We start from the raw sequence: 27270 nt of genomic DNA on the forward strand, positions 1-27270 counted from the left end.
ATCTAAGAATGGTGTACTTAAAACACTTCTTTACATTTGCGTGTATAGAATCCAGCAACTTAAGATTTACACTCACTCGACAGGATTTATATCTAAAGAGGGGCAGGAAAGGTGGAACTGGGACAACTGATGGTGGGTTGACTGGAGATTCAACCTTAGACCGGTGTGACCCAAAAGGTGTAATGACAAGAGCTGGTTCCTGTCTCTACTGGGATAGGTTACTCCCCCCATCCCTGGACCTGACAATCCTACCAACCACCCATAGTCCTCTTTCCCAGGACCCTGCAACAGATAAGTGGCTACAGAAGGTGAGGGGATGGATGGTGATGGATTGGTAACCAGTGTTACCTCATAGCTCCAGAGTCCTGAGGTCAAATCCTGGCCAGATCTGTGTCCAAATTATCTCCCCCACCCAAAACCCCATCTGAGTGTGGCCTTCTCCAAATAGTTATCATCCCACATGTTATGAATCTGAGAAGGGATCAACCATTCCACTGTCTAAATGGCTATCTACAAGCTTTCCAACAAATGCCAAGTTATCCAAGCCAGGTTGTCCCCCGCAAGATCACGTTGACAGCAGGACATACGATGCTGAAAGAAGTCCCCAAGAACCCCAGAATTGTATCATGGGACCTCCAGGTAGCTCTTGCCACTGTTGATGTCAAAATGCATGCGTTTATCATTAAAAAGACTAACACAAATTAGACCTGGCAGATGAAGCGAGGAGAGGCTGTTGAGCAGATGGAAAGAGTACTTTGAGAGGCTGATGAATGAAGAGAATGAGAAAGAGATGAGGTTGGATGATGTGGAGATAGTGAATCAGGAAGTGCAACGGATTAGCAAGGAGGAAGTAAGGACAGCTATGAAGAGGATGAAGAACGGAAAAGGCCGTTGATCCAGACGACATACCTGTGGAAGCATGGAGGTGCTTAGGAGAGATGGCAGTGGAGTTTTTAACCAGATTGTTTAATGGAATCTTGGAAAGTGAGAGGATGCCTGAGGAGTGGAGAAGAAGTGTACTGGTGCCAATGTTTAAGAATAAGGGGGATGTGCAGGACTGAAGTAACTGCAGGGGGATAAAATTGATGAGCCACAGCATGAAGTTATGGGAAAGAGTAGTGGAAGGTCAGTTAAGAAGGGAGGTGATGATTAGTGAGCAGCAGTATGGTTTCATGCCAAGAAAGAGCACCACAGATGTGATGTTTGCTCTGAGGATGTTGATGGAGAAGTTTAGAGAAGGCCAGAAGGAGTTTCATTGTGTCTTTGTGGACCTGGAGAAAGCATATGACAGGGTGACCTGAGAGGAGCTGTGGTATTGTATGAGGAAGTCGGGAGTGGCAGAGAAGTAAGTAAGTGTTGTAAAGGATATGCACAAGGGAAGTGTGACCGTGGTGAGGTCTGCGGTAGGAGTGACGAGGTGGGATTACATCAGGGATCGGCTCGGAGCCCCTTTCTTATTTGCAATGGTGATGGACAGGTTGACAGACGACATTAGACAGGAGTCCCCATGGACTGTGATGTTTGCTGATGACATTGTGATCTGTAGTGAGAGTAGGGAGCAGGCTGAGGAGACCCTGGAGAGGTGGAGATCTGCTCTGGAGAGGAGAGGAATGAAGGTCAGTAGGACCACCAAGACAGAATACATGTGTGTAAATGAGAGGGAGGTCAGTAGAATGGTGAGGATGAAGGAGAGTTGGCGATGATGGATGAGTTTAAATACTTGGGATCAACGGTACAGAGGAATGGTGATTGTGGAAGAGAAGTGAAGAAGAGAGTGCAGGCAGGGTGAAATGGGTGGAGAAGAGTGTCAGGAGTGATTTATGAAAGACGGGTATCAGCAAGAGTGACAGGGAAGGTCTACAGGGCAGTAGTGAGACCAACTATGTTATATGGGTTGGAGACGGTGGCACAGGAGACAGAGCTGGAGGTGGCAGAGTTAAAGATGCTAAGATTTGCACTGGGTGTGACGATGATGGTGTGATGGGCGGTCACTTCCACTACCTGGCCCAGGACGCCAACAGAGTGGAAGGACCAGGGGAGAGGGCATTGGTGAGGCAATACCTCCCCTGGGACACTAGAGGGCAGCCCTTCTGGGTCGCTGTGGCACCACGGATTCCCGCAGGGTATGTCGGGAGCTGCAGTTTGGTGAAGCCCTGTTGGGTTCCGTGGGGGCTGCCAGGGGGTGCTGTAGAGCCCTACAGAGGACCTCCGGCGCACGTGGGAGTGATTCCAGGTAATACTGACAAGCCACCTGGAACACACCCGGGACCTGAATAAGAGCCATCGCCTCACTCCATTGAATGGCCAGAGTCGGAAGGAAGAAGGCTGAGGAGGAGTGGAGGCGGATGGACTGGCAGCAAGGAAGGGACTGGACTGGACTTAACCGTGTGTTGCGGTGTTGGTGATTTTTGCACACTTTAAAACTGTAAATAAACCAGGTGTTGAGTTTGAACCTGTGTCCTGCCTGTGTGCGTCTGCGTTAGGGCGGTTGTATGCACCCTGGTGGCTTCACAATGGACAGGATTAGAAATAAGTACATCAGAGGGTCAGCTCAGAATGGATGGTTGGGAGACATAGTCAGAGAGTTGAGATTGTGTTGGTTTGGACGTGCAGAGGAGAGATGCTGGGTATATTGGAAGAAGGATGCTAAGGAAAGAACTGCCAGGGAAGAGGAAAAGAGGAAGGCCTAAGAGAAGGTTTATGGATGTGGTGAGAGAGGACATGCAGGTGATGGATGTAACACAACAAGATGGAGAGGACAGGAAGAGATGGAAGAAGATGATCCGCTGCGGCAACCCCTATTGGGAGCAGCCAAAATAGGAAGTTGATGAAACCTCTGCCCATGTGGGCATTGAAGTCTCCCAGCAAAACGAGGGAATCCCCAGAAGGTATGCCCTCTAGCACCACCTCCAGAGACTCCAAAAAGGGTGGATACTCCAAACTGCTGTTCGGCGCATACGCACAAACAACAGTCAGGACCCTTCCCCCCACCCGAAGGTGGAGGTAGGCCACCCTCTCGTCCACCGGGGTAAACCCCAACTCACAGGCTCCAAGTCGGGGGGCAATAAGTATGCCCACACCTGCTCGGCGCCTCTCACCGGGGGCAACTCCAGAGTGGTAGAGAGTCCAGCCCCTCTCAAGAAGATTGGTTCCAGAGTCCAAGCTGTGCGTCGAGGCGAGTCCGACGATATCTAGCCGGAACCTCTCAACCTCGCGCACTAGCTCAGGCTCCTTGCCCTTCAGAGAGGTGACATTCCACGTCCCAAGAGCCAGTTTGTGTACCGAGGATCAGACCGCCAAGGTCCCCGCCTCCGGCCACCACCCAACTCACACTGCACCCGACCTCCTTGGCCCCTCCCATTGGTGGTGAGCCCATGGGAAGGAGGACTCACGTTACCTCTTCGGGCTGTGCCCGGCCGAGCCCCATGGGTGCAGGCCCGGCCACCAGGCGCTCGCCATAGAGCCCCACCTCCAGGCCAGGCTCCAGAGGGGGGCCCCGGTGACCCGCGTCCGGGCAAGGGAAAACGTTGTCCACAGTTTTTATTCTTCATTGGAGGTGTTGGACAGTGAGACCTGGAAGGGCGTGATTGGGAGGAATGGCCCCCCCGATCTGAATCCGAGCTGTGTTTTGTTATTGGACTTCTGTGCTCGTCACGGATTGTCCATAACGAACACCATGTTCAAGCATAAGGGAGTTCATATGTGCACTTGGCACCAGGACACCCTAGGCCTCAGGTCGATGATCGACTTTGTGGTCGTGTCGTCGGACTTGCGGCCATATGTCTTGGACACTTTCGGGTGAAGAGAGGGGCGGAGCTGTCAACTGATCACCACCTGGTGGTGAGTTGGCTTCGATGGTGGGGAAGATGCCAGTCAGACCTTGTAGGCCCAAATGTGTTGTGAGGGTCTGCTGGGAACGGCTGGCAGAGTCCCCTGTCAGAAGTAGCTTCAACTCCCACCTTCGGCAGAACTTCAACCACGTCCCGAGGGAGGTGGGGACATTGAGTCCAATGGGCCATGTTCCGTGCCTCTATTGTTGAGGCGGCTGACCGGAGCTGTGGCCGCAAGGTGGTCGGTGCCTGTCGGGCGGCAATCCCCAACCCGTTGGTGGACACCGTGAGGGATGCCGTCAAGCTGAAGAAGGAGTCCTATAGGACTTTTTGTCCTGTGGGTCTCTGGAGGCAGCTGATAGGTACCGCAGGCCAAGCGGAACGCGGCTTCGTTGTTGCTGAGGCAAAACTCGGGCATGGGAGGAGTTTGGAGAGGCCATGGAGAACGACTTTGGACGGCTTGAGGAGATTCTGGTCCACCGTCCGCGCCTCAGGAGGGGAAGCAGTGCAGTGTCAACACCGTATATGGTGGGGATGGTGCGCTGCTGACCTCGACTCGGGCGCTAGGGTCGGTGGGAGGAGTACTTCAAGACCTCCTCAATCCCACTAACATGCCTTCCAATGAGGAAGCAGAGCCTGGGGACTCTGAGGTGGGCTCTCCCATCTCTGGGACTGAAGTCACCGAGGTGGTCAAAAACTCCTTGGTGGCAGGGCCCCGGGTGGATGAGATACGCCCGAGTTCCTTAAGGCTCTGGATGTTGTAGGACTGTCTTGGTTGACACGCCTCTGCAACATCGCATGGACATCGGGACAGTGCCTCTGGATTGGCAGACCGGGGTGGTGGTCCCCTCTTTAAAAGGGGACCGGAGGGTGTGTTCCAACTATAGAGGGATCACACTCCTCAGCCTCCCTGGAAAAGTCTATTCGGGGTTCTGGAGAGGAGGGTCCGTCGGATAGTCAACCTCGGATTCAGGAGGAACAGTGTGGTTTTCGTCCCTGGTCGCGGAACAGTGGACCAGCTCTTCACCCTTAGCAGAGTCCTGAGGGTGCATGGGAGTTTGCCCGACCGGTCTACATGTGTTTTGTGGACTTGGAAAAGGCATTGACCGTGTCCCTCGGGAATCCTGTGGGGGGGTGCTCCGGGAGTATGGGGTACCGGACCCCTGATAAGAGCTGTTCGGTCCCTGTACAACCGTGTCAGAGCTTGGTCCGCATTGCCGGCAGTAAGTCGAGCCCGTTTCCAGTGAGAGTTGGACTCCGCCAGGGCTGCCCTTTGTCACCGATTCTGTTCATAACTTTTATGGACAGAATTTCTAGGCGCAGCCAGGGTGTTGAAGGGGTCCGTTTGGTGGACTCAGGATTGGGTCACTGCTTTTGCAGATGATGTTGTCCTGTTTGCTTCATCAGGCCGTGATCTTCAGCTCTCTCTGGATCGGTTCGCAGCTGAGTGTGAAGCGGCTGGGATGAGAATCAGCACCTCCAAATCCGAGACCATGGTCCTCAGCCGGAAAAGGGTGGAGTGCCCTCTCAGGGTTGGGGGAGAGATCCTGCCCCAAGTGGAGGAGTTCAAGTATCTCGGGGTCTTGTTCACGAGTGAGGGAAGAATGGAGAGGGAGATCGACAGGCGGATCGGTGCTGCATCCGCAGTGATGAAGGCTCTGCATCGGTCTGTCGTGGTGAAAAGGAGCTGAGCCGTAAGGCAAAGCTCTCAATTTACCAGTCGATCTACCTCCTACCCTCACCTATGGTCATGAGCTATGGGTAGTGACCAAAGAACGAGATTGCGAATACAAGCGGCTGAAATGAGTTTCCTCCGCAGGGTGTCTGGGCTTTTCCCTTAAAGATAGGGTGAGAAGCTCAGTCATCCGGGAGGGGCTCAGAGTAGAGCATCGAGAGGAGTCAGATGAGGTGGCTCGGCATCTGATCAGGATGCCTCCTGGACGCCTCCCTGGTGAGGTGTTCCGGCACGCCCAACCGGGAGGAGGCCCGGGAAGACCCAGGACACGCTGGAGGGACTATGTCTCCGGCTGGCCTGGGAACGCCTTTGGGATTCTCCCGAAGAGCTGGAAGAAGTGGTGGGGAGAGGGAAGTCTGGGCATCTCTGCTCAAGCTGCTGACCCCGCGACCCGACCCCGGATAAGTGGAAGAGGATGGATGGATGAAACCTCTGCTCGCCAGCAGGAACAGCAGCGTAAGACTCAGGTTTGGTCATGAGCACACAGACAGAGAGAGACCAGGACTTCTGGAACAATGTGCTCTGGACAGAGAAGTCAAAGATTACAGATATTTGACTATGGTACCAGAAGACATGTTTGGTGAAAACCTAAGGCACCATTTGACCAGATCTACCTGAGAGCAACTGTGGTGGTGTTGTGGAAATGTTCTGGTTTTAGAGCTGCTTTTGCTGCAACAGGGCCTTTGCAGCGGAACATCACATAATCCACTAGGAATTCTTCATTGTAACAGAGGGAGCTTGAAGATAACGGGAGACCATCTGTGAGAAGACTGAAGCACACCTTGTAATGTGACAATGACCCTAAACGTGCCAGGAGATCCACCAAAGAATGACTGAAGAGTTCTGGAATGGCCAAGTCAAAGCCCAGATCTGAATCCCAGCGAGAAGCTGTTGGATATGCCAAGATAACCCTCAAATATGAAGGAGTGGGGGAAAAAACGTTTCTCTGGCAGACAGGCATAGAGAGCTGCAGGTGGACTTTTTTGTTCAATAAATTTAAGTCATTTTGTTTTCAAGAACATCACCTCTATCCAAAGAAACTGTTTGGATGAAGATCAAGTCCTGACACGTCCGCATATGTTAAAAATCGGGAAAAAAAAAAAAAGTCATGGGGTGCATTTACTTTTACCACATGACTGTATATTCAAGTATGCCTGCTAGGTAGGCCCCATTGTGCCAAGTCCTCTGTTTTTGGGCTTAGGTAGGCAGCCAGGCTTCAGTTTTCGTGCTTCACTTTGCTACTTTCAGTTCTCCATGAATTTCCTACCTTTATGTTTTGTTAATAAAACCTAACTGTTATGGAAATCTTAGCTTTATTTTGGGCTCTGAGACTGACCACAAATGCCCCCTACAGGCCACCCAAGTGAACCGGCAAAATGATTAGGGCTGCGCCAAACTTCAAATGCCAGACTGCTCACTCTAGGTGGACTCTGGACATTCTCACTCGGTCAACGTGAATTCCTACTCCCAAAGAACGGCTAGGTGAACTTGACTGGTGACTCTAAACTGGCCGGCCAAGAGTAAGTATGTGTGTGTGAGTCAGGATATGCAGCAAGACCCTGGAACGCCATCTGAGGCTGTTAACCGGAAAATGACCAGGACCAGACCCCAGCAGCAATCCTGGATGGCGAGGGCTGGTGACTCAGTGGACAGACTCATACGGCAACTCAAAGCCCACAAGGCCAAAGGGGAGGCTGGAGAGCCAACAAACCGATAACTCCAAGGACCTTATCCACTATCCGTACCCAGATATGGCCCACATAAGAAGGGAACAAGGCCAAGGAAGAAGCCCTCGTAGCTTAGAGGCCAGGAGGCAACTTCCCAGTCCTTAACCTTACTGAAAGTCTATAGGCAACTAGGAGAACCTGGATGGCGAGGGTCAGCGACTCTATGGCCAGGACCAAACCCCAGTGGCAAGCCTGGATTACAAGGGCTAAACGACTCTCTGGCCAGAACTAAGCCTCATTGGGGAGCCTGGATGACGAGGGCCGCTGACTCCATGGCCAGACCCATACTGCAGCTCAAGGCCCACAAAGGCCAAAGGGGAGGCTGGAGAGACAACTAGCGGATAACTCTAAGGATCTTATCCACTATCTGTACCCAGATATGGCCCACATAATAACAGCACACAAGGCCAAGGGAGAAGCCCCCAGAGCTTGGAGGCGAAGAAGCTACTTCCTAATCCTTAACCTTACTCAAAGCCTACAAGGAACTAGGGGAACCTGGATGACGAGGGTCAGTGACTCTAAGGCCAGAAACAAAACCCCCATTATGGAGCCTGGATGATGAAAGCCGATGATTTCCCTGGCCAGACCCATACTACAGCTCAAAGCCCACAAAGGCCAAAGGGGAGGTTGGAGAGCCAAAAAAAACAATAATTCCAAGGACCTTATCCACTATCTGTACCCAGATATTGCCCACATAAGAAGGGAACAAGGCCAAGGAAGAAGCCCCAAGAGCTTAGAGGCCAGGAGACAACTTCCCAGTCCTTAACCTTACTCAAAGCCTACAGGGCACTAGGGGAACCTGGATGACGACGGTCAGTAACTCTATGGCTAGGACCAAACCCCATTCGGGAGCATGGATGACGAGGGCCTGTGACTCCATGGCCAGACCCATACTGCAGCTCAAAGCCCACAAAGGCCAAAGGGGAGGCTGGAGAGACAACTCGCCGATAACTCTAAGGATCTTATCCACTATCTGTACTCTGCTTTGGCCCACATAACAACAGCACACAAGGCCAAGGGAGAAGCCCCCAGAGCTTAGAGGCAAGGAAGCTGCTTCCCTAGCTCAAAGCCTTACAGGGCCAGGGCAGCCTGGAGAACAAGGATCAAGCATCGCGCCCCTAGGGCCTAACCCAACTCCAAATCCCACTAGGCCACAAGGAAGGCTGGAGAAAGAGAACAAACAGGCCGATAACTCTAAGGGACCCTTGTCCACCATCTTTAACCAGGTGATGGCCCATACCAAAAACACCTGCTGGGATAAGGGGTGACGGATCCACGTTTGGATGGACAGTGCTTTCTCCTTTCCTAGGGAATCTCCTGTGCATTTCGGAGTGACTTTGGGAACGGACTTTACCGCACAAAAAACCTAACCGGAAAATGAGTCAATGTAATAATAATTTACCTTTCAGCAGAAACATTACTGGTTCGCGATGACCCTCAGATCAGTAACACAGCGTACCGCAGGATTCCCCACATAAGCTACGACCAGCAGCTTCTTCCAAGTCTGTGTTACTTAGTAAGAGTTACTCAACACGTAGCTTTGTTTGTTTGTTATCCCATCATCCCTCACCTGCAACTGGAATTATGCATTCAGACTCGATGGCGTGTCCAGCTTCATCGATGAAAATGTGTGTGAAGTGCCCAGAGGGAATGCCGCCCGATACCAACCTATTGAAAGAAAGCGACAGATTGAATTCTGGAGTAATCTTTACACATTGATTGACTGCGTCCTAAACCACAGTTCTGCCTGATAAAACCATAAGGGCGCGAGATGCCATAGTAGTGTCCAAACATCCAGCATGCCTCATCTCTGCCACACTCTCATGGATCGTGCACTAAATTTGCTCAGCTATGCCATTAATGGAATTCTTAAGCATACTGAACACTTTAGGCCTGAATAGCAAAAAGTAGAACCGCCAGCACTGGGTACAACAGAATGGTCACAAGGAGTCACCAACCGCTATGTGACAGATTCAGTATTTTTTATCTGTGTACATTCGGATTAGAACAACTATCAGGGGGTCACCGTGCCAGGACGTGTTTTTGACACCTAACTATTCTCTTCAGCCCCTAGTAGTCAGCAGCGAGTGAGGCACAATAACAACACGGGTTTAAGGTGTCCAACGTGCTGTCAGTAAATCTCTATATTATAAAAAAAAAAAAAAATCCTGTGGGAGGGAATGGCAAGGAGACGATACGTGATCTTCATGTTAAGATCACGGAAGACAAATAAAAGACCCGCGAGACAAAAGAGAATGGCCACGGAGGGTCTCGTGGGGATATAGAACATGAGATTCTTGCAAGACACAACCTACTTACAAGCAATATCAGAGCCCGGCCATCAAGAAAAATCAGAAGTGTAAAGGTACGCAGCACACACAGATACAGGGGTCTCAGTGCATATAAAGCGTATAAAGGACAATACGTTATAAATGAAACGTCGACGACTGAAAGATCGCATTAACACAAACAAAAGGAAATGAATCATCAGGACCAGGTGTCATTGAAAAAACAGCAGGACAAAGCGAGGTCAGAAATAAAAGGCAAAGAGCAGAAAAAAGTCTTTTCGCATTTGCATCATTCAATGCACAAAACGTAGATTTACACAATAATGGGCCATACATTCTATGGTCCCGCAACAGTTAAAGCAACGACAAGTTTAATTTCAAAGAAAACACAATTTGGTCAGGTGTATATTTATGATCACGGAGAAGCGATCACAACGCGAGCAGCAGAGACAGAAAGTGGAAAAAAGGACAGCGGCTGTACAGGCTTTAAAATGATCGACGCTACCCGCGTTATACGTCCTGCGAGAAAGACATTTAAACACGCCTGGGGCTGGAAATAAAGGACAAGTATTGTTTTTACAACATCACGTGAGACAAGGCAGTGAGCCATCATTTAAAACAAGTCCACGGACATCTAACCTAGCAGTTGTTGGATTGCTTTTGGCAGACACGCATCATGTGCTCCCAGATCTTAAAACAACGACATGCGACACACAGAACAGGCAGCTCGCCAGCAGTAGAAAGACAGCAGATGATCCGACGGCATCTCCTTAGCGTGCGTTCAGATGCCCCCCTATGACAACGCGAGCAGCGTTATACGTCCCTCGAGACAGAGATGTAACAACGCCCGGGGCCGGAAATAGAGGACAAGTTTTTACAAAAGTTTTAAAGTAAAAGTGTAAATAATGCAGATGTAACAATTCCTATGAAAATAACAATCTCTTTAAATTGTATATCCAGTAAACCAAACACAGGGGTGGGCAAGCGAAGCCCCCTAGTATTTAATAAATAAATGTTTATAAAGCACAGTGCATAAAAAGGGAGAGTTACAAATAGTTAAAATCCATTAAATCCTTTTGCAGGACGTCCGTTAAGTGTCCCTTCGCTTCTCCAGCCCACCAATGAAGCACACGTGCACTTAGACCGCGGATGTCAAACTCCGGTCCTAGTGGACCGCAGTGACTGCAGGTTTTCATTCTAACCGTCTTCTTCATTAGTGACCAGTTTGTCTTAACTTTAATTAACTTGACTCGGGTCCCTTAGTTGTTTCTTTTTCTTTAATTAGCAACCAAACAATAACGAGACACAAAATGAGCAGCCAGGCGACCAGCTCACCTGTGCCCATCACACAATATAGGAAAATAAAGAAAGGTGGAGGTCTCAGTAAGGCTGATTTCTCAGGTCACCGCAACATTTTAGAACAAACGGAAAAATCAACAGTTTTGGAAAAGTCTGCTGTGGCAGAATGAGAGCAGCAACAGGCCATGGAATTAAATAACTGGGTTTAATTAACAGCAAGAATCGGCTTCTCATTAAAAGATTGGTTGGAGTTTGAAATCCCAGTTTAGCTGGTCACCTGTAGGCTCGTTTCACATCTCGTTTCTGTTTGGCTGCCATTTAATGAAGAAACAAATCAATTCAGAGGACTGAATCCTTAAAAACAGGGCTATTAAAATGAAGGGTAAAGGAGTTGATTAGCAGCGAAAACTGAGCACTGATTAGGAATAACAACAACATCACTTATTTCTATAGCACATTTTCATACAAATAATGTCGTTCAAAGTGCTTTACATGATGAAAAAAAGAGAAATAAAAAGACAAAGTAAGAATTAGAATAAGACAACACTAATTAACATAGAATAAGAGTAAGGTCCGATGGCCAGGGAGGACAGAAAAAAACAAAAAAAAACTCCAGACGGCTGGAGAGAAGAAAAATAAAATCTGCAAGGGTTCCAGGCCACGAGACCGCCCAGCCCCCTCTGGGCATACAGAAAGGGTTAGAATGAAAACCTGCAGCCACTGCGGCCCACCAGGCCTGGAGTTCGACACCCCTGACTCAGACCATAAGCTGCGACCACATGACTTATTTAAAAAGCCACTTTTCTGGTGAAAAAACGCAAGCGACGTACCGTTCACCCATCTTACTCCATATCCCAGTGCTGTACCACCAACTGCAAGTTTCTCACCCGGCGAACTCCACACTCGTCTCCACTGCCCCAACTCAGCAGTCCTGACGCCCCTCCTGCTCCTTCACTGCCACCTCAAGTCAGTACTCACAGGGAGCTCTCTCTCTGCCACCTCCATTCGGTACCCACAGAGTTTAAATCGGGATCCACCATCTCCCCAGCCTATTCGATCCCATCGTAGGTTCGACACTTCACCTCAACACCTCTGCCCGAGATCGCTTAGGTTGGCCTCTCCACATCTCCCACAATCCCCAAAATAGGAGCCTCTGAAATGAACTTCCACAACTAACCTCCCTTACCGTCTCCCTGCTCTGGCAATTCATCCCCCGGGATGCAGGCATTAACTCCGGGTGCAGCTAACGAGGTGCGGCCACGTTGATCACTCTACTGCACGGGCATATTAACTGGGGGATTCCCTTGACTGCTGCACGTACAAACTCACAGTACAGTAATCCCTCCTCGATCGCGGGGGTTGCGTTCCAGAACCCCCCGTGATAGACGAAAATCCGCGAAGTAGAAACCATATGTTTGTGTAGTTATTTTTATATATTTTAAGCCCTTATAAACTCTCCCACACTGTTAACATTATTAGAGCCCTCTAGACATGAAATAACACCCTTTAGTCAAAAGTTTAAACTGTGCTCCATTACAAGACAGAGATGACAGTTCTTTCTCACAATTAAAAGAATGCAAATAGATCTTCTTCTCTTCAGGAGCAGAGAATTTCAGAGAGAGAGAGAAATAGAGAGCGGCTCGCAAAGAAAAGCAAACAATCAAAAAATCAATACGTGTGCTTTTAGGTTTGCCGGCATTTTTTAGAGGAGCGTCAGTATCTTCTAAGCAAACAGCCTCTGTGCAACAGCCCTCTGCTCACATCTCCTCCGCCAGGCAGAGAACGTCAGAGAGAGAGAGCGAGATTAAAGCAACAATCAAAAAATCAATACGTGTGCTTTTAAATATGCCGAGCACCGCAATAAAGCGGCATTTTTTTAGAGGAGCGTCAGTATCTTTTAAGCAAACAGCCTCTGTGCAAACAGCCCCTCCATCAGGCGCAGAGAATGTCAGAGAGGGTGAGAGAGAGGCAGAGACAAGCAAACAATCGAGCACCGCACGGGAAGAATATCTTATAGCATTGAGGAGTTTTAGTTAATATGTAATACATGCTCTGATTGGGTAGCTTCTAAGCCATCCGCCAATAGCGTCCCTTGTATGAAATCAACAGGGCAAACAAACTGAGGAAGCGTGTAGCATAAATTAAAAGACCCATTGTCTGCAGAAATCCGCGAACCAGCGAAAAATCTGTGATATATATTTAGATGTGCTTACATTTAAAATCCGCGATAGAGTGAAACCGCGAAAGTCAAAGCGCGATATAGCGAGGGATTACTGTATTAACCGCATCTATTCGCCCAGTGGCACTGCATTTTAAATCTGCACCTACCATTTTAGAAACAGACCCATGATATGGAATGGCACAACAAACGATTACAGTAGGCCTTCACAATCCGTGGATTCCATTCCCGTGGATACCCTGTAACGGTCGACTTCCTACCCAGCCGGCAGCCACACTACCAGGACCTGTGAATAACCTATCAATACCAAGCCGTACCTCTAACAAATAATAATTTTTCCCCTAGCAAATGAAAACAAATAAGTAAAATAAGTGTGGAATATATTAAATACGATACAATGACAAAAATACAAGAATATAAATCCGCGATGTAAAATATGTCTACTTATGTAAATATATATATCCCTCCACCAATGCAGCTAAGTGAAACAACACCAGTATAGGGTGGTCCAGGTCTAATTATGCAATTTTCATTACGCTATAACTTATTAAGTTTATTACATAGAAAATCACCTGAAAAATCCCGGACCATCGAGAAGTGTGTGAACTGACGACATGAAGAATCGTCTTCACGCCGAACTGGAATCGTCCCCACATAAATCAAAGTCATCCAGACGATCTGGATTTGCATAATTAGACCTGGACCACCCTGTACAATAACAAAACCTCCCCTGCCCCTGCAAACGTATAACAAACACAACACACAAATAATAGCGATGTATGAGTACTGAATGACAATGAACGTGAAATTGAGTCCGGGTAAAATCACTGTCCACAATACGAATGACTGATCAAAATGGAGGTGTCTGATTCTCCCGAAAAACAGAACGACCTCACCGTGCTTTCTCAGCGGATGGTGGAGTATAATGTCCAACCCCGGGATTTCTTGGCGATGATGGTGTTGATGTGAGTTCGGCAGAGTGAGGATCAAACTGGAACCAGGAGCAATGAAAAAACAGCAGAATGATGTTGATCGGTTGTCGGTACTTGAAACCTCCGTCTCTCTCCTTTTTTCTCCTTCTTTCCCTCCTGATGGTTTTTAAAATGATGAACCGGATGCAACTGTTAAAATCCCGGTTCTGACGTGTCCAGGGGACGCTGCCTCCCTGCAACACCCTTCCCCGTTTCTTATTACGGGGACGACATTTAAACAGACACACATTAGTTTAAACGGGGTGCTGAGACGAGACGCGTTTGGGTGCACCATAATACACAACACCACCTATGTTAAGGTGACCAGAATTTTTTGGGCCAATCCGGGGACATGGGGTCTAGAGGAGCGTAGACTACATACAAAGCAAAAGCTTATTACGTGATTTCTCGCCAAAGTTGCAGGATGCGGTAAAGCATAACCTCCGTCAAAACACCGCGCATGCGCGCCGAGTACAAATTATCCTGGTGATGAGATACATTCAAAAAAGTGAACAAGCTGAAACCGGGGACAAAATCTTAAGCCAGGGACATGTTTCTGAGTGGGGACAGTTGTCCGAAAACGGGGACGGATGGTCACCTTACCTATGTGGCCCCGCTACAACACTTATCTACTACCAGTACGATAAAGTGCAGTGAATACACTTGACTTGAGTATTCCTAGTCTTCCTCCTCTTTCTCTGTACGTTTAGCATTCGTTTGCTCAAAGGTTGATGCGCTTGCTGCTTCCTCAGCGGCTCTTCTTTTCTCCATCCAAGCGGACCGCTTCTTCTCTTCTTTCGTTGGCATCTTTTCGCGTTAAAACTGATTAAGTCAGGCTGATGCTCCAACAGGCAAATGAAAGGCTGCGACAAGAAATCCAAGTGGAGATGCGACTGATGCTGGGTAAAACTGAAACGCTTACTGATCAATTAGAGGATCTCAAGGAGACATTTACGACTAGGATTGAATTAGCCGAAAAATTAGCTACCAGTGCTGAAGAAAAAGCAGGAAGTGTCAGCTCTGAATGCAAAAAACCCGGAGACAGACTGGCTGCTTTGGAAGATGGGAGTAGAAGGTATAATGTCAGAATTGAAGGTCTGCCTGAGAATCGAGAAAGTTCAAACCCGGTGAAATTTGCAGCTGAACTTTTTTCTAAAATAATCGGGGGCGACTTTAAAGCAGAATCTGAGATAGCAGCGCTTACAGACGCTGATCAAACACCGTCAGACCCGACCAAGATCTTTTATAGTTCGTTTTGAACGATTATCATTTAAGCTAGAGGTGATGGCACTCCTCAGAAACAAGGAAGATATTATATATGAAAATAACCACATTCGTATCTTCCCTGACTTCTCTCCAGCAACAGCTATTAAACGCGCAGCCTTCTATAATATTAAACAGCGGCTTCGGCAAGCCAGCGTCAAATACAGCCTCCTGTGTCCGGCAAAACTGAAAGTGGAATGGCAAGGTCATTTCTATGTCTTTGCTAGCAAGGAGGAAGCAGAAAAGGAATTAAGAAAGCTGATCCCGGGACTATTCTGATACATAATTGTGAGTCATGGCGGTAAATGATAAAGCTAGGATTAATAATCTACTGTCTGATCTATTGGTTTTAAAATACAGGTTTTTATCAGCATATATCTCATATATTTTTATTATTACTTAGTATTACTAGGGCGCTATATGTTTATATTTTATTGTGCTTATTTATTTATTTATTTTTTCTTTTCTAATTATTTCATCTCTACCCTAAACGAGACTGTTCAATATCATACCCTTGGTTTACTGTTATTGCTATTACTGCATTAAGACTTGTTATGCTTATTTTGGACATATCTTTAACACCATCACCCGGGTTTATTATCTTGGGTGTATCATCTTAATGCACTAAGATTGCTGAAGACTATATATATATATTTTAAGTGCAAAATTCTTTTTTTCTTTTTTTTCTTTTTTAAAGACTATATTGGTAAGAGATATCTCTATCTTTTAACCCTAAAGCGCCGCTGCATTAGGGCTTATTGTGCTTTGGACGTGCTCTGTCTCTGGGTATGTCAGAGGACTGGGACTTGGGGATGCCAAAAGAGAGGGTGGGTGGGTTAAGGGGGGGAGAGAAAGAGAGAAGGCTTGATCTATACCTAATCTATTCGATTAATCTTTATAATCATAACTACCAACGTAATAATAAGCTGCATGGCAAGAACTCTTGGGGAAATAGGAAATTAAGGCCGAAGCTGTCTCACTTCCAGTTAAGACTATAAAATGACATCAAAAACTCAGAATCAGTGTCTCCATGATGGGACAGTTAACTTCATGAGCTGGAATGTTAAAGGCCTGAATCACGAATTAAAGAGAAAGAAAGTACTTTCTCACCTAACAGGTCTAAATGCTAAAATAGTATTTTTACAGGAGACCCACTTACTAAGCAAGGATCAGTTCCGGCTGCAAAAAGACTGGACTGGCCAAATGTTCCATTCTAATTTTACAAAGAAAACTAGAGGTGTGGGAATTCTCATACATAGAACAGTACCATTTGTAGCATCAGATGTAGTATTGGATCCTGAAGGGAGATATGTGATGGTCATGGGAGACTTATCTTGGCAGGATCTAATCAGTAATATTTTAAAATAAGTTCATAAAGCACAGAGAATTTATTAATTTAGGTATATTTACAAGCCTTAAATTTTACTCCGTTTAGCTTGCTCTCTCTCTCAGGGGTGGGGATCGATCTGCTCTTAATTCTTCTTTTTGTAAAAACTTGATTGCTTTGTATGCATTCCAATAAAATAAAAAAAAAAAATGATTAAGTCAGTGTTTGTGTTGCAGTTACTTAGTACGTGTCACAAGCCGTCTACTAAAGCAGATCACCTGCTAGTAGTTTGGGACTGACCAGGACTGAGGGAGTAACAAGAGCGGCACAAGAGAGAGGCAGATGTTCAAAACAGAAGGTGATTTATTTATTCCACGATAGAGTAAAAAAAATTATAGTTGTTGATGGAAAAAAAACTTATAAATAATCCCTAATATATAAATATAATCAATTCCAGTCCATGAAAGGGGATCAGCAGCCTTAAAAAATACAAAACTGGACTCTGTTTCAGTCCAGGTCACCAGTACAACTCCTCCAAAAATAAAAATCTCAGGAGCTTAACACTCTCCTTTACAGCAACCAACAGCTCAGCCACCAGGCACGCCAGCCTAAGAGGTGCCTAGTGGCTTTATTTAACCCGCTGATATATTGTTCACCGTAGTTCACACTTAAAACGTATTGATAGTCCTGCCCCATATCCATCTAAACCACAATGTATCAGCATCACGGTACGTCACAGTACGTTTTCCTCAATTTCTCACTTAGGCTGGCACTTAAGTCTTCAATCTGCCTCAAGAATGATTTAAGATATGAAGAGGTAGGGGAAGTGACGGCGAAGGTGGTAGGGAATGAGAACGGCACCCGTACACGCTGCCGAGAGTTGATTCTACAATAAAATAAAAAGAGGAATAACCTTGGAGGTCAATCATCACCCCAAAAGCAGACAGTAGACGTCACGTAGTACATGTGTACTAAATTTCAGGTCAATAGGTTGAATGGTTTGTGAGCTACGGGTGATTTAAAATCCTGGACAGCCAGGGTAGCATATTATAAGAAGACTATAGCAATGGAAACCAATTCCAAGACCCTTAGTGTAATCACACTTACTTGTAGCTATGTGCAGATAGGCCTACTGCACAACAGCTGCGGTGGGCTGGCGGCCTGCCCAGGAGTTTGTTTCCTGCCTTGCGCCCAGTGCTGGCTGGGATTGGCTCCAGCAGACCCCCGTGACCCTGTAGTTAGGATATAGTGGGTTGGATATTGGATGGATGGATTGCACAACAGCGAAATGTCCTGCTATACCCTAACTACAGGGTCACGGGGGTCTGCTGGAGCCAATACCAGCCAACACAGGGCGCAAGGCAGGAAACAAACCCCAGGCAGGGCACACACCCACACACCAAGCACACACCAGGGACAATTTAGGATCACCAATGCACCTAACCTGCATGTCTTTGGACTGTGGGAGGAAACCCACGCAGACACGGGGAGAACATGCAAACTCCACGCAGGGAGGACCTGGGAAGCGAACCAAGACGGGTCTCCTAACTGCGAGGCAGCAGCGCTACCCACTGCGCCACCATGCTGCCCCAGCGAAATGTGAGATGGTGAAATAACAGAACTGCGATACCCTTAGCTGTCCCAGGATGCATAAGAGCTACACAGTCAGGTCCACAAGTATTTGGACACTGACACGATTTTCATAATTTTGGCTGTAAACGCCACCACCATAAGAATTTGAAGTGAAGAAATCAATACAAGACTAAAGTGTAGACGTTCAGCTTTCATTCAAAGAGTTTAACAAAAATACCATATGAGCCATTTAGGAAGGACAGCCATTTTTCTACATGGCCTCAAAAGTATTTGGACATTTGACTGACAACGTGTTCCACAGGCAGGAGTGAGCAGGTCCCTCATTAACCATTAAGCTGCTAGAAGGTCTGAAGTTGATTCCAAGTGTGGAATTTGCATTTGGAAGTTGTCAGTTTGAACTTTCAATATGAGGTCCTAATAGCTGGCCATGCAAGAAAAAAACAGGCCATCATTAGGCCGAGAAAACAAATCAAACCCTTTAGAGAGGCGGGGTGGGCAGAGTCAGTCCCGGAGGGGTGCAATGGCTGCAGGTTTTTGTTCCAAACCAGTTTCTTAATGAGAAGTCAACTACTGCTGACTGCACGTATTGCTCAAGTGACATTTTGATACTTCATTTTAGTGGTCTCACTTGTTAAGGTTCTCCACCCTTAAATGCTTACTTCAATCTTAAAGAGCTGCATTCACTGTTTAATGGCACCTTATTAACAATAAGAAGTAAATGACAAAGCAGCCAGCAGTTTGCCATCTAACTTGTTTCCATGTACAGTACATCTGTGTGTATTCATCATGCTCTGTTTGATTTAATAAAACACTCAATAGAAAATGGGACAGACTCAAAATTATCTGTTTTAGGCTTCAGATCATTTGGACGATAACCTTGGAAAGGAAAGAAATCTACAATATAAGAACCTTACATTGCAGGCTAACAAGCCATAAAATTAAATAAGGTCTGAGACTGGCAAGGATTGGTTTCTAATTAAGCAATTGGGTTTGAACGAAAACCTGCAGCCACCACGGCTCTCCAGGAACGACATTGCCCACCATTGCTTCAGAGAAACAGAAACACCAGAGACCTCATATATAAATGGTGTGCACGCACAAAAATGTTGCGTACGCCCATTTCCACGCTAAAATCGTGATGTCTAAAAACTAAACTTGCCGTAAAGCCACGCACATTTTACACAAAGTCCTCTTCTTGGTTTTGCAGACTGGTGGCACCCAGCGTCAAAGCAGTGCTTTTGTTCAAGTCTGGTTTCCTTTTCTTTTTTAGATCGACATCCCTGACGTGCCTTTATCAAATACACTGAAATGAACCGCATATTGTTTATTAGTTTATGGCATCTGATTGTAATGAACCTGTAACATCGAACTATTCTAAAAACCACAGCTCCTTTAGCACTCACAGATCTTTAAAGCCACCATCTGTGCCACATGTCTTCAGTTCTCTTTTGGACTTGAACCTGAACACTACTCATCTAAAACAAACCCATTTTTGCAGGCAGGGCATAATATACGGGTGGCTGCCCAAAACCTTTTTGATGTTTTCTGTCTATTCTTGTGACAATGTTTATATAATCTATACTAATAAAAGGCAAAGCCCTCACTCCCTTCCTCCCTCACTCACTCACTCACTCATCACTAATTCTCCAACTTCCCGTGTAGGTAGAAGGCTGAAATTTGGCAGGCTCATTCCTTACAGCTTACTTACAAAAGTTTCATTTCGAAATTCTACGCGTAATGGTCATAACGGAAGGTATTCTTCTCCATTTACTGTAATGGAGTTGAGCTTGAAAGCCGTGGGGGCGGAGTTTTGTGTGACATCATCACGCCTCCCACATAATCACGTGAACTGACTGTCAACGCACTACATAGAAAACCAGGAAGAGCTCCAAAAAGCGCTGAAGAAAACATGCATTATATAATTGAGAAGGCAGCGAAACAATAAGAAGCGAGCGAGTGACATATACAACCATATTCATGAGTCCTGCTACTTCGGAAACAAAGCAAGGTGTAAACCTAAAGTTTAAATTAGGTTCATAGACAGGCTACCGCTGGCGTTTCTCATGCCCACGGGTAATGCGGGATACAAGTTTAATGAGAGGACGCCACTAGGATATAAACGAGTTTTGATCACTTTGTAACTAAGTTAAAATTGTAGGTGAAGGTGTGCTTGTGCAAATTCCTGCCAGAGACTGTGTTTGTGGGGATTGACAGTTAAGGCGGTGGGGAGTCACGCCATCATCTCCCCCATTCACCTCATTTCGCTCTGAGCTGAGCTCCTCGGTTAACGCAACTCAAGCAACTTCGCTGACTGCCACCAAATACTCACAGAAAAATCCACAAGTTAATACACACGCTGTCTCGATAAGCTCCACACTGAATCCTCCAGGCACTACTTACAAAAGGTTACATTGACAATCGTGTTACGTTATTTTTTAAAATCTTTCCTTTTCTTAGCACAAGCACAGCCGAGAAGCTTTGATGCATGTGCTCCATAACGCGTTAAAAAATAATGCATTTAATCACACTTTGCATTACAAGCAAAAGGGAGCTTCTGTCAATGGATGATTTCCTGGTACACCGATTACATTGATCAGGGCTTCCCGATTCATTTTACCCTCGCACCACCTTAGTTTGAGAAGAAGGTTAACACAGAAAAACAGATCACCAATTCAAGCTTTATGAATAATCGATTCGCCATCAATAATTGTTTTGGTAAAGCCATACTCAGTGTAATCCTCCTTCCATTTTATAATTTTTCCGCCACTAGCCGATTAAATGAACGGTAAAAAAGTAAGAGCGCGGAGGGTGACTTATTCAGGCAGGCAGGCTTACAGCTCAATAGCTCAATTTGATATAAGTAGGTTCTATTTAGTCGCCAGAAATATCTTTGGTAGGAATGGAAGTTGAATTTAGTCTTTAAATTTCTATGGTGAAGAAAAATTTATGCAATGATGACTAAATTTAACTATATAAAGTCAAAACTTGTATATATAAAGTCAGTGTCAGAATAAATAAAGTCAAAACTTGATTATATAAAGTCAGCGCTGGAATATATAAAGTCAAAACTTAAATATATAAAGTCAGTGTCGGAATATACACCTTACATTATTATTAAAATGTTTCCTTTTACTTCTCCGCCGCCAAGCTGGTATTTTGCTATACATATATATATATAGTATTTTATTTTGAGCAGTATATATATACTGTGAGTGATAATAAAAATGTTTTCATCACATCTTCAACAATAGTCGGCCGATTTTGATAAAATTTGGAACATTGTATAAACTTGTGAGTAATTAATACAACTATTGTTGGAAAACATATTACATACACTTTGTATCAAACATTAAGTAAATCAGCCGACTAATTGTTCAAGATGTGATGAAAAACATTTTGGTGTGTTTTTTTTCCACTCACAGTGTATATATATATACTGCTCAAAAGAATTAAAGGAACACTTTTTAATGAGAGTATAGCATAAAGTCAATGAAACTTATGGGATATTAATCTGGTCAGTTAAGTAGCAGAGGGGTTGTTAATCAGTTTCAGCTGCTGTGGTGTTAATGAAATTAACAACAGATGCACTAGAGGGGCAACAATGAGATGACCCCCAAAACAGGAATGGTTTAACAGGTGGAGGCCACTGACATTTTTCCCTCCTCATCTTTTCTGACTGTTTCTTCACTAGTTTTGCATTTGGCTACAGTCAGTGTCACTACTGGTAGCATGAGGCGATACCTGACCCTACAGAGGTTGCACAGGTAGTCCAACTTCTCCAGGATGGCACATCAATACGTGTCATTGCCAGAAGGTTTGCTGTGTCTCCCTGCACAGTCTCAAGGGCATGGAGGAGATTCTAGGAGACAAGCAGTTACTCTAGGAGAGCTGGAGAGGGCCATAGAAGGTCCATAACCCATCAGCAGGACCAGTATCTGCTCCTTTGGGCAAGGAGGAACAGGATGAGCACTGCCAGAGCCCTACAAAATGACCTCCAGCAGGCCACTGGTGTGAATGTCTCTGACCAAACAACCAGAAAGACTTCATGAGGGTGACCCAAGGGCCCCATGTCCCCTAATGGGCCCTGAGCTCACTGCCCAGCAGCATGCCTCATTGGCATTCGCCATAGAATACCAGAATTGGCAGATGCACCACTGGTGCCCTGTGCTTTTACAGATGAGAGCAGGTTCACCCTGAGCACGTGACAGAAGTGAAAGGGTCTGGAGAAGCCATGGAGAACATTATGCTGCCTGTAACATCATTCAGCATGAGCAGTTTGGTGGTGGGTTAATGATTGTCTGGGGAGGCATATCCATGGAGGGTCACACAGACCGCTACAGGCTTGACAAAGGCACCTTGGCTGCCATTAGGTATCAGGATGAAATCCTTGACCCATTGTCAGACCCTACGCTGGTGCAGTAGGTCCTGGTTTCCTCCTAATGCACACAATGCCGGCCTCAAGTGGCAAGAGTATGCAGGCAGTACCTGGAGGATGAAGGAATTGAAACAATTGAATGGCCTTCACGATCCCCTGACTTAAACCCAATAGAACATCTGTGGGACATTATGTTTCGGACCATTAGGCGCCGCCAGGTTGGTCCTCAGACTGTACAACAGCTGGGATGCCCTCATACAGATCTGGGAGGAAATGCCAAAAGGCACCATCCTTCGTCTCATTAGGAGCATGCCCCGACGTTGTCAAGCATGCATACAAGCTCGTGGAGGCCACACAAGATACTGAAAAGCATTTTGAGTAGCAGAAATTAAGTTTTTGAAAAATGGACTAGCCTGCCACATCTTCATTTCACTCTGATTTTAGGGTGTCTACACAATTGAGCCCTCTGTAGGCAGAAAACTTTTATTTCCATTAAAAGACTTGGCATCCTTTTGTTCCTAAGACATTGCCCTGTCGTTATTTGTATAGATATCCAACTTCATATTGAGATCTGATGTATCTAATGTGTTTCTTTAAAGTGTTCCTTTAATTTTGTGAGCAGTGTATATCTATCTATCTATCTATCTATATATATATATATATATATATATATATATATATATATATATATATAGATATAGATATAGATATAGATATAGATATATAGTTTAGATATGACAACAACACTCATAACAGTCACAAAACAATTACATTGACAATCATGTTACGTTATTTTTAAAATGTTTCCTTTTCTTTTTCATAACTTCTTGAACACACTACTTCTCCGCTGCGAAGCGCGGGTATTCTGCTAGTTATATATATAATTAACATGTCGTAGTTTATGATTGCTTTTCCTGGTTTAAGAACGGACAAGAGATGCTGGAGGGGACAAGAGATGCTAGCGCGAGGCCTTCAACGTCCAGAAATGAAGAAATGATTGAAAGTGCGGTTCACACGGAAAGTGTGTAGTTCGAGCTGATCGAAAAAAATAACCATCGCGGAGTTGGAGCAACAAGTTGGTATCTCCCATGGATCAATTCATGCTATTCTGACCGAAGATTTGAAAACGAGACGTGTCTGCACACAGTTTGTTCCAAGGCTGCTGACCACGGATCAGATGGAATTTCGCATGTTTCTTGCTAGAGATCTGTTTCAGCATCAGCACCATAAACTTGCTCCAGTGCCGTCGGGCGTATCTGAAGCGGATTTCCAAAATTGGCACGTGAACTTGATGTTAGCGCGTTGTTCGAATGACTTTGCGCACATCTAACTCAAAACAGTAATTCAAACAACACTACACACCGAAACCAATCCATACCCGCTGTAACTGGTCTACAGACGTGCCGAGCTCCCCTCCACAACAATGTGTGTGTAATCTGATCTCGCACTCTCCCGCTAAATCATGATTCCGGGAACGTGTTCACTGTTCCCTCATATATCTAGATACAGATACAGAGATTTCATAACATATTTTTTCCTGGCTGCTCCTGACACATTCAGCAACATTTTTATTGTAATTGGAAACTCACTCTTAATGCCTATGGAAATAAAAACAACATTCAAAGAGCATTTTTTGCACATCATTCTGCTCTTAACATACGTGAACAATATAGCTAATTCTCCAGCTGTAAAAATACAGATCGAGAAATGTCTGACCTTTATTTTGAGGGGCAGAACACAACGTTTGAATGAAGGATGAAGTAGTTACGGACAGATCAATCAAATAGCAGAAAATGGACAAAAATGAGGTGGACTTTAAAGGGTGTGGCGTTATATCCAGCCAGGACTTCTGGAAGGACCAGGAGATGGACTATATCTCCCCCGGACCACGAGAGGGCAGCCGCCCAGGTTAGTATGGGGGTCACGGGAACCAAGCTTGGAAGCTCAAACCTATTGGGGCCCGTGGCCACTGTCAGGGGGCACCCAGAGGAACCTAGAGCCCTGGAAACCAGCACTTCCGCCACACCAGGAATTCCAGGGTCACCAAGAGTGCTTCCGGGTGTTCGTGCGACACTTCCACCACACCAGGAAGTGCCGCCAGAAGTTCATCAGAGGCACCTGGATCATGTCTGGGTGGAGATAAAAGGGGACCACCTTTCTACGATCAGAGAGACGGAGTCGGGTGGAAGAAGGCAACGCTCGGGAGTGAGGAGGAAAGGCGGCCCAAGGAGGACCATTGAAAGGCCCAGGAACAGAAGGGTGCTTGGTGCTGGAGCACTGTGTGTGTGCGGGACTTGTGTTTGAGGACCTTGTAGTGTAAATAAACGTGTGTGTTTTAAGAACTGCCGGGGTCTGTCTGGTTGTGTCCGGCTGTCTTCCACAAGGGTTAAGCATAAGCAAGGAGTGGACCTACCTGCCCGCAGTTAGTAAGGTGGTGATAATGACTCTGAAGTGCATCAGCTCCTCCTTGTAAGGATACACATAACACTCCTGGTCGTCATCCCAGTTACAACAGGGCTGAAAACAAAGAAAGAGGAGAAAGGAGGTGTCATGGGATAAAAAAAAAAAAAATAGATCAAGAAGAAAACTTCAGAAAAGTCGTGTGACTCACCTTGATGACAGCCGGGATTGTCTTAGGGTCCCTGCTTCTGGCATTCATCCTGTAGATGTCCCGCGTATCGATGTGTTTCAGGAGCCGCTCGCACAGGAGGTCCGACGCACTGTTGGATGGGGCGCAGGCCAGAATGTGGGAACCTGGCAGGCATTTGATCACCTGGAATGGAGGACACAGGATGGGGTCATAATAAGGTGACGGTCCGAGCCTCAGATGCCCCAGAATTGGGAGGTGTTTGTGGGATTTTTTTAACTAATTTACCGTTATTTCCTTTATATACTTTACCATGTTGGACCCATTTGGTTTTGTTTTTTTATTGACATTAACTTTTACTTTCTTCATTAAAATATTTTTAGTGTTTTTTTCATGATGTTATAATGTTACATTTGAACAGAGGAATACACACTCCCAAAAATGTTTGAGTGTCAATTCAAGTTTTATTTATATAGCACATTTAAGAACAACAGACGTCGACCAAAGTGCTGTGCAGCTTTCATAAATACACCAAACACATATAGTATATACCAAATTATATATATCTCTCTGTTATAATAAAAAAATCCTGGGACGAGACGTGACTTTTTGAAGAGACTTTTTGGGATGAAGTCCCGCGAGACGGAGACTTTTAAGATGAAACTCCTTCAAGTCACGCCATACTTACAACCATTTTCAAACAAGACCGCGGTCATCAAACCTCTCATTGGCATGAATGCTTTTGTCAGACCCACTTCCTGTGCTCTCAGCTCTTAAAAATTTTATCAGAACAATAATTTTATGCGTTCTAGATGACACGTCAATGACTAAGTGAAGAAGAAAGAGCAGCACGTCGAAAAGAAACCCAAAAGCATTGTAGAGAAAAGAATTCAAAAAAGAACAAATAATAATTTATATGCAAATTCTGAAAATAAGAAAAGTTATAATCAGCCCGGACAAAGTGGGATTGAAAACCTCGCAGGTCCAATCGGGGTCAGAAATAAAAGACAAGGAGTAGAAGACAAAGTAGAACTTCAAAAAGACGTTCAAAAATGTTGGCGCGATAAACATGCAGAGCAGGACAAGAAAGGTAATGTGGCACATCTTCCACGGATAACATTTAGACACCAAAGGAGATCTTGATATGCCATTCGTATTAAAACGTTTTCAAATGTCTGGTACCTGTGATTTTTTAATTGTCTTTGCAAAAGCAATTCTAACGGGAAACTGTAAACGTTTTAATGTCTAATGTTATCCCCTGAAGATGTACTACATTATCTTTTTTGTCACCTGTTAAACTTGTACGTGTCAGAATCGACAGCATAGCCTATTGATACACATTTAACCAATTTGACGTGTAACCGATTGACAATTTTCCCGTTAATTTGTTTGTCTTCATCGTTTCTCGGTGCTAGAATTGCCCGTGTACTCATTTCTTCTGCTGATAACCCTTCGGGATGAAATTCTTCATTAAGATTTGGACATAATACGTCTTCTTTTATTGGGAACTTAAAGTGAGGAAAACGTAAAAATTTGTAAGAGCTGAGAGTGCAGGAAGTGTGTCTGACAAAAGCATTCAGACAAATGAGAGGTGAGAGGACCGTGGGCATCAGCCATTAACCGGAAATGGTGCAGAGGAGGGCGGGACTTGAAAAAGTCTCGTCAAGATTTTCTTTTATAATGTATATATATATATATATATATATATTATATATAATTTATATACATACATACATACAGGCAGTGCCCGGGGACGCCTCTTACGTCATCATGGAGATGGGGACTGTAGGTTTGTACTTAAGTTGAATTTATATGTAAGTCAGAACAGGTCCATTATTTTAATAAATGCTATTGTTGACCGACTGTAACCAAGTGCTCTGCCAATGAATGATGGAGTTTCACGTCTCTCTGACCTTTTTATTATTTCTACTTTATTTTCAATGGTGATGGTTTTTCTCATCTTTATTTATCACCAGCACTTGCATCAGATTTGTGTTTCAGAGACATTGTTGAAGGGTGAAGACGAAAGGTTAAGATGAGCTCTTCTGTACAGCACTGTCCACGCAATCACAGCAGGAAGGCACCCGTCGTCAACA

At 45.5% G+C, this 27270-nt stretch overlaps 1 protein-coding gene across 3 annotated transcripts in view; it reads right to left on the bottom strand.

Annotated features, from left to right (window-relative positions):
• The window catches only part of LOC120526342 (putative helicase MOV-10), a 166381-nt gene that overhangs the window by 52080 nt on the left and 87031 nt on the right, over nt 1-27270 (bottom strand). For all 3 annotated transcript variants that reach the window (XR_005633117.1, XM_039749497.1, XM_039749496.1), the window contains 3 exons: nt 25199-25360; nt 25001-25104; nt 8863-8960 (listed from right to left, as the gene is read on the bottom strand). Coding sequence is in view for 2 of the 3 variants with exons in the window: in XM_039749497.1 (XP_039605431.1) it covers nt 8863-8960; nt 25001-25104; nt 25199-25360 (364 nt within the window). In the remaining variant the exon portion in view is untranslated. The remainder of the gene's footprint in view (nt 1-8862; nt 8961-25000; nt 25105-25198; nt 25361-27270) is intronic.

Source organism: Polypterus senegalus, chromosome 3 (assembly GCF_016835505.1).
Source record: "Polypterus senegalus isolate Bchr_013 chromosome 3, ASM1683550v1, whole genome shotgun sequence".
Taxonomy (NCBI): domain Eukaryota; kingdom Metazoa; phylum Chordata; class Cladistia; order Polypteriformes; family Polypteridae; genus Polypterus; species Polypterus senegalus.